We start from the raw sequence: 8,425 nt of genomic DNA, 5'->3' as shown, positions 1-8,425 counted from the left end.
AATGGCTTGTTTTCCTGTAGTGCTTGCACATCATATTATGTTGTATTCCATGTGTACAACTCTATAATCATTTTAACAAATGTTAAGCTACATATATAACCCGAAAATACAGTTTGATTCATGATATGTAACTCTAGAACATATAAATCCAACTCACTTCCTTGTTCTAATTGAAGGTCCAGATTTTACAGCACGTGCACCCATAAACTGAAAGACTCAATACAACTACTACTGATCAATCACCTACATTACAACAGTCCAAACTTATCAAAATATCTTGTAGGACTAACGATCTAGGAACCATACATTCTACGGTTGATTTGTGGGCACTCATTCATTGTAGCTTGTAGGATTTTAAACTTAATTGTCTACACTTGTCTCAATTGTCTGTATATAAAGGCAAACTATACATCATACAATTAATTGGGTGAGGGTGACAATACAATTTTTTATCTATCTCGATCATATTCTCTCTCATTTTTCGGATCAGTTACATTTTTTTGAAATTTTAGAGTATAGATCTATGTGTGAGGAGATGGTTGCATCTAGAACATATATGCAACCATCAACCAGCCACGACATAGATGCAACTATCTCATATTCTCTCTCATGAGGGACCTTCGAGTTGTTTCTCTTTGTGTGAGGAGATGGTTGCATCTATGTGTGGCTGGGGATGGGGACTGGACTGGAGATGGATCAAAACTAGGTCAGAGCGGCTCGTGGTGGTCTGTGGAGGCAGGCTGGGATCGGTGGTTTGCTGGCTTGGAGCGTTGGCTTCATGGAATGGACGATGGCGGCTCGTTGACGCTGGATTCTAATCCTGGAATAGCTCTATGGTGGTGGTTTGGGCGATTCGATGGTGGTGTGCCAAGACAGGCTGCTGGGAAGCGCCGGTGGTAGGGGCCCGACATCTATGGCTGGGCAGCAGATATGGTTGTTGGGTAGCGGTGTGGATGCAAATCTTGAATTGGGTTGAGAAGGGGTTTGGGTTCTTTGCTGCTCTGGCTTCTTGAGCTTGGACAATGCTTGTGGGGCCTATCTGGGCTTGGGCTAGGGCTCAATTTTTGGGCTCTGCTTTGGCTGTTTGTTTATTTATATTTTTTATTTATTTATGTTTTGTAGTTTGGATGCGCTTCTTGCAAGTAATAAGTCTATACACTTGTCGTGTAAGGTTAGTCAGGCTACGTGCCTGTGTGTGCACTCAAAGTGCCTTGTCTGTTCTAGGTAGGGGTCGAGTTCCTTGCTTTGTCAAATAGTCGCTACCCCCTAGTAGCAAGGTGAAGCTAAATGTCATCAGATATATCCTCCGGAGGCAACATAGTAGGAAAGCTGTGCTATTGGTAATTTTTCTATGTTATAATCAAGTTACATATCGAGTTATCTTTCCGTTATATCACCGCTATATCAAAGTAAATAGAGGAGCCAGTCGAGTATTCTTTACTAGTGCCTAGTTGAATACATTTGGTAGAGACTCCTGATATTATTTCAGCCTGTTCTCTATATGCTTATTGTAATCAGGGTCGAGGCTCAATGTCCCCCCCCCCCCCCTCTTGTATTCGACAGTGTCTTTAATCAAGACTTGAAGACAACTGCACTAGCGCTTTATTCAAAAAATAAAAAAAATAAAAGGGAGCTTCTATTCATACCTCCAAAATTGCCATTTGGACCTCCTAACTTAATAGACCTCCAACTTACTTTTATAGATAACAAATTTGCTATCTATACCTTCCTAAATTTCCCACAATGCCCATCGTCCAATAAAATCAATAAAAACTTCTTCTTTTACGTTCTATTCATACCTCCAAAATCAGTGGTCGAACCTCATTCAATTTTTGAAGATTTCACAATCCTATTTTACACTTCATACAATTAAGCTGCACAACAAAAAAAAAAAATCTTCAGTTGGTAATCAATACAGTATTTTTCATTAAATTAATTGAATATAGAAGCACGTTGGTATACTGTTATCTGAGATGTTTAGATATTACTCCCAATTCTCAAACTTTTTAATTAAACTGAGTTTTTGGATACAAAGTTTTCATCACTTAATTATGATTTACGTACAGATGCCCGTACTGAAAGTGGTCATGGTGTTCCAAAGCAAGTCCAACATAATGCTGCTTAGCTTGGAGAGAGACACATATTTACTAATTGTTTCGAGTTGGAAAAAAAAACGCAAGCAGCAATATAATAGGCAATGCACAGCTTAGAATTTTGCGAATTGTCTCATTGAAACATACTGTTTGTAAAGGTAAGAAGAGACTTTTTCTTTTCTTTTCTGTGAGCTGTAACCTGTTGGTTATCTAGAATAACCAATATCATGGATGTCACAGTTTCAGGCCTCACTGACATCATAGGAGGGGAGGAGTGGGGTGAGGTTAAAAAAGAATTATAAATGTTTTTTCCATCTTTTATGTCTTTATTGATAATTTGGCATGAGTTGACAAAGTCAACTATAATTTGGAAAAAGAGAGAGGTACAAATAACAATTTTGGAGGTATGAATAGAACCTTACAAAAAAAATGGTGGAAACTAAGTGATATGATACAATGGAAAGCGTATACATGCATGTACTCATAATTTAAAGTGTTTAGAGCGCCGAAATATATTGCAGGTGATTTATCTCAATAATAAGATTTATGGTTCCTCAACTGGTGTAAAATGTACGTGTTAATTTTTGTTTACTTGCATAGTTTTCTGAAGGGCCTACGAGAATTTTTTGCATTCCTCTTCTAATTCAAATGTATAAGCTTACAAAATAGTTAAATAGGAATAATAATTCTCCATACCAATACATTACTTCTCTAATTGAATTTTTCTAAACTTATTAGTTCTCTCATTTCAAATAAGCATATAAGAAATTCGATTATCCAAATCGAGAATTCTAATCAAAGAATGAATGTGATAACCGACGAGTTATAAATCGTTTCACACTCTGGCTTAGCCATCAATTTCAGTCATTATATATAAGCACCTCAATTACCTTCTAACGTCACTAATTGATGAAGGAGAAACCTCACCAACATAACTCTCAGGACAATAAGAAAAATGGTTAGATTGTTGCTCCAACCAAAATTGTGATCCAGTAACAAAATTTCTCGAAACTTTTGCAATGTCATCTTGTCTGATCATGCAAGTTGCAACTAATAGTCTTCAGATTGTTGCTCCAACCAAAATTGTGATCCAGTAACAAAATTTCTCGAAACTTTTGCAATGTCATCTTGTCTGATCATGCAAGTTGCAACTAATAGTCTTCGTCTCCGGCCTGTATATAACATAGTCAACTTACTTTTAGTGTCCTAGTGTTTTATATATATCCTTTCTCTACGTGTGTGTGTGTGTGTGTGTACTTTGTAGCATGCTTCTGTCACTCTTATAAACACGTACAAGTACTGTTTTAGCTATAAACCACCAGAGTCTCTTCCAAGTTATGACTTCCATGGAAAAGATGAGCTCGATCGTAACCATTTGTATTGCTACTTCCCAGCCAGAGCCTCATCCCCTACTTGGAGCTAGCCAAACTGCCTTGTTTTCTCTTCATATTATATCCAAGCCACTTTTGTGAGTAACATATTTCTACATTTGAAATGCGTTATTTTCAGATTTCAGGCAAGCCCTCCTAGCCTAGTAAGTAGTGACCTCGCCTTAGTGGCTTTACTGCGACTAAAGAATCAGAGTGTGTATGTGTTATGTTCAAGTTGCAAAAGCATCTGATATCCTTGCAGCAATTGCCTGTTAGGATGAAAGCCATTCCTTGATTAATAATCACCATGTTGAAGAATGTTGACTTTAATGTTCCTTGTCAAACTAGGATTAGTTTTATAGTTGTATTATGAGAGATTTCCTACTCCGAGTTAGAATAGATCGAAATCCTTGTACTCCAAGATTATGTACTTTATAATCCCTATATAGGGCTCCTATTATCAATGAATACACACAACTATTCGATCTCCTAATTTTCTCTACAATCACTCTGCATTATTCCAATTTCCTTAAACACACCAAACTATATATTATCGTGAATACCTGACTACATTACATAAAGTCAATCAACTATTAGAGAAAACTGAGAAAATTAGTTAACTCGATAATACATAAATTGAAATTGAATTGAAGTAATTAAGAGAACTAATTTAGGGGTAATTGCCCGGGAAAATGGATGCAATCCCTCAATCGTACAAGAGTAATAATATCCCTAAATACGTACCAAGAGTATTCAGTGCGTATAGAACATAATTTTCTGGAAGGTCAAGATACAGATATATAACAGATAATATAGGATGGGCTTGTTGTTGACTAGCAGTTGGGCTTGTTGTTGACTACCGATAAAATCAGAACCATTTAGATCAGCAAGCTTGTCACTGACAGGATAGCAGTGCTTAAATTAATGCAGGGGATTGATTTATTTAAGGAAGTACCACAGTTCCACCTACTTGTAATGAAGCATATGCCGTAGTCTCTCTCTCTTAACTTTGTTTGGTTGTTCAGTGATCATTGTAACACCACCGGCGACACTAATTCCATGGCGGAGGAGACGACCTCAACCTCAAAGCCACATGCGTTGCTAGTCCCAAGCCCCGGGCTCGGCCACCTCATCCCCATAATGGAGCTCGCCGACTGTCTCGTCACCGATCACAACTTCCAAGCCACCGTCCTCGTGGTCTCATCCAATATTCGTGCACAGTCCCAAGTCATCCAGTCCGCAAGGACTCAGAAGCCCTTCGAAATCATCGAGCTTCCACCACTAGAAGCCTCCTCCGGCCACGATGCCAACCCCGCCGGTGCAGTTTTCACAAACCTACCTGCCATCATGCTTGATGCCCGGGACGCTCTCCGGTCCGCAATCTCTGCCTTGGAGCCCAAGCCTGCAGCCATGATCGTTGACCTTTTCGGCACGCCTGCTCTAACGGTTGCGGATGAGTTTCACATGCTCAAGTATGTGAAAGTGGTGTCAACTGCTTGGCCATTGACCTTGCTATTGTATGCGCCGGTTTTGGATAAGAAGGTGGAAGGAGAGTACTTGGATCGGACCGAACCGCTACAGATCCCTGGCTGCAAACCAGTTCGGCCCGAAGATGTTGTGAAGCCGATGATTAACAGGAAAAGTCGGGAGTACGAGTGTTTCTTGCGTGCAGGGGTTGAGATGGCTACGATGAGTGATGGGATTTTTGCCAACACTTGGGAAGAACTTGAGCCTGTAACTCTTAAGGCCATGAGGGAGGATCCAGAGTGGAAGCAGGTTCTTAAGGTTCCGGTTTACGCAATCGGTCCGATGGTTAGAGTGGGAGGGCAGGAGTCGGCCGGTCCAAGGAGCGAGTTGCTAGGCTGGCTGGATGTACAGCCTAAAAATTCTGTGCTTTATATTGCCTTAGGGAGCGGTGGGGTTCTTTCCGCAGAACAGATAACTGAGATGGCTTGGGGTTTAGAGTTTAGTGCTCAGAGATTTATATGGGTGGTGCACCCACCGAGAGATGGTGACAAAGGCAACGACATTTCGGACTACTTGCACGAGGGGTTCGTGGCTCGGACTCAAGACAAGGGTGTGGTGGTCACTACTTGGGCTCCTCAATCCGAAATCTTGGCACATCCATCCGTGGGAGGGTTTCTTTCACATTGTGGATGGAGCTCGGCGCTGGAGAGCATACTGAACCTTAAGCCGATGATTGCGTGGCCGCTGTTTGCGGAGCAGAAAATGCTTGGTACGCAGCAGGTGGAGGAGCTCAAAGTGTCGATCCGCCCTAAGGTTTTGCCAACAAAGGCAATAGTGAGGAGGGAGGAGGTTGAGGAGCTGGTGAGGAAGATTATGGACCAGGAAGCAGGAGATGCAATGAGGGCAAGAGCTAACGAGATCAAAGAGAGTGGAGAAGCGGCTTTGCGTGAGGGCGGGTCTACTTTCAAAACCATGTCTGAATTGGCAAAGCTATGCAAGATCAACACCCAAAGGCAAAGCCAGAAAGTTAGCTTTGAAAGCTTGGCTTAATACTTTGAACGTGTGTGGCCAATTATAAGAGGTGAGTGAACAAATAAGGAATTAATGTGTTTTACCACTGTATAGGCTAAACTCGTCCACCATTGTGTAGGAATTGCTTCTTTTTGTTAATTTTGCTCACAACACAATGGCATATATAAAAATAAATGTATATATAAGGCATCCAGCTTCTTCCTGCGTTAGCCTGTTTATTAGGAGTGAATGCGTATTGAACTCTTGCAAGCAACGTGCTTAATACTTTGCAAGCTCAAATGTACGTGTAACGATACGAGAAATTTTTCTATCCTACCGTAGAACAATGTAGGATTGTCCAATGGTGTGACGACCAATCAAATGTCACCATGTGGATTTTTTTAACAACTCATATCAGGTTAAATTCAATTGCAGTAAAACCCAACCAGGTGAAAGAAAAATATAACTCTTAAACCTCCCGTCTGTTGCCGTTAACTGAAACGAGAAAATTCATCCTCTACCGTACGATCCCGTCATCTTCAGCTTGATCCCCAATTCTAAAACCGACTCCCGCAGAGCCAAGAATGATGCAGAGACCCCGTCGACTCTGGGAGGGCACCGCCATGGCGCTATCGTCCTCGATTTTCGTCCCGGTTTCGGAATCGGACCTTTCTCTCTTGGTAATTCGCTGTTCCTTTATCACTTTTTACGTTTGTTGTTCGTCGATTTAGTTTAATTTCTTTGACCTAGGCGCTGAGAATTATGGATTCTTGAAATTGGAATTACCTTCGATCATTATCAGCGTAGTTAAATTTAGGCTGAATTTAATTCGTTTTGCTCTAAAGGCTGTGGTTATGTTGTTTTGCTGTCAAGAAATAGTGTAAAGACTAAAGATGAATGTGTTCTTCGTTTTTGAATTGAGTTATTGGTGTTACAGGTGTAGCTAGTTTGAATTGGGTTATTGGTGTCAGAATTATTGTTGGAAGGTTCAATCTTTGCTAGCTCTCTTCAGATTATGAATGGTTCCATATCTGCTTTAGAATGATACATAACCTCTGGGCGTCTTGAACTTCATTCAATATTTGACCAAAGAAAAATATACAAGTTTTGGCGGTGGATATAACTGTTTGTAATTTTGATTTGTTTGGTTTTGATTTATGGATGTTATTGAGTATCTGTTTTACCCTCTCCTTGACAAAGGAGACTATAGCAAACTGCAGAAAGCAGGAACTTGACAAAACAGAAGAACCATTTTCAACTGACTCTATTCCCTAAACTGGTACATTTTTGGAAAAATTTACAAATCTGATTTTCAGTGTGAATAAAAGGAAAAGAAGTGTGTATTGAGATTGCCCATGATACTAAACCTTATGTGCTATTGTCAGTTTCAATCATTGCACGAACTTCATTAATCACTGAATATGCTTTGCCATGACCACCGATTACCTCAGCTTGTTTCTCGCCATCTTTCCAGAGCTGTTTATTAGGCATCCTAGTGACTTCAGCGCAAGCAACAAGCTTGTGTGGGACTGAGTTGACATCAACGCTACAGAATGGTAAACTTGGATAGTACGCAGATGCCAATTTCTCCAACTTCGGTTTCAAATATATGCATGTCCTGCACCAGCTTGCCATCCAAACGACAACACCATGACCAGGTCTTGTTAGCAAGTGAGAAAGTTGCAATTGTATTCAATGTCATCTGACTAATCCTTTTTGGTTTTGTCATCATTATCAGCCTGATTTTTTTTTCCCCTCTTTTTGTTGTAAAAATGGAACTAGAACCAGGTCTTGTTGACAAGTTGAAAGATGGCCAGAATGGCCTCAGCATGAGCACACGTCTGGGTGAATCAACATATGGAGGAGGGATTTATAAAGGTTTGTTGGGCCTGTGGGGTGAAAATTGTGGCAGCAGCACATACATTTCTGTTTTGGTAAATGTATCCTGTGTGGTGAGAATGGTACCTAGCGGCCTGAGGATTGCCCTACAGGAGAATGGGCTGGTTGCTCATGGGACTAAATCATTCAACTGCTCGAATTGGAAGGGGCGAAGGAATTATTTTTATCACTTTTTATAACAATTTGTTATAAAAACACCAAAATTACCGTGTTATAAATTCTTGTTATAGTTTATTTGCATGGGATTAAAATGTAACAAATACACCAAGCCTACTGGTGTAATAATCTTCTTCCATCTACATTTCTCTTGTACCTAGTGGAAGTTCTATTCAACATTCTACTGAATTGTCACTTTTATTGCATAATATACAATTACATAAATAAAATATCATGTCAATTTTGAACTGAAAAACCACAAAATCCGACGAAGTTAATATACCTTCACAATCCACCATGACAAAGGAAAAGAAGATAAATGTCAATCTCTACATTAGTCCACTATTTAGTGGAAACTATCCCTCTTCAATTCTTGCAATTCATTCACTCGAATTAGTGCAGAAGAGCAATACCTCTATTTTTGTTTCT

The 8,425-nt window shown here is 40.0% G+C and overlaps 1 protein-coding gene across 11 annotated transcripts; it reads left to right on the top strand.

Annotated features, from left to right (window-relative positions):
• Positions 1-4,355: 4,355 nt before the first annotated feature.
• On the top strand, positions 4,356-8,173 carry LOC112186660 (anthocyanidin 3-O-glucosyltransferase 5). 11 transcript variants are annotated; one of them, XM_040514721.1, is made up of 5 exons: positions 4,356-6,011; positions 6,377-6,621; positions 6,879-6,927; positions 7,145-7,220; positions 7,416-8,173. In XM_040514721.1, exon 1 carries the CDS (start codon positions 4,523-4,525, stop codon positions 5,978-5,980), a length of 1,458 nt encoding a protein of 485 aa, XP_040370655.1. In that variant the 5' UTR covers positions 4,356-4,522; the 3' UTR covers positions 5,981-6,011; positions 6,377-6,621; positions 6,879-6,927; positions 7,145-7,220; positions 7,416-8,173. The 11 variants fall into 11 exon arrangements, with proteins under 11 accessions (XP_040370655.1, XP_040370656.1, XP_040370651.1 ...); XM_040514722.1 differs by having other exon boundaries at positions 6,879-7,220; positions 7,327-7,599; positions 7,724-8,173; XM_040514717.1 differs by having other exon boundaries at positions 6,879-7,220; positions 7,327-7,612; positions 7,724-8,173.
• Positions 8,174-8,425: the final 252 nt, after the last annotated feature.

This window comes from Rosa chinensis, chromosome 2, assembly GCF_002994745.2.
Source record: "Rosa chinensis cultivar Old Blush chromosome 2, RchiOBHm-V2, whole genome shotgun sequence".
Classification (NCBI taxonomy): Eukaryota; Viridiplantae; Streptophyta; class Magnoliopsida; order Rosales; family Rosaceae; genus Rosa; species Rosa chinensis.
Note: the sequence above shows the minus strand (reverse complement) of the source record. Positions and strands in the feature narration are given on the sequence as shown.

What these genes read in the sequence shown, in the direction of transcription:
- LOC112186660 (XM_040514720.1), top strand. Translation starts at nt 4,523, where the DNA reads ATGGCGGAGGAGACGACCTCAACCTCAAAGCCACATGCGTTGCTAGTC.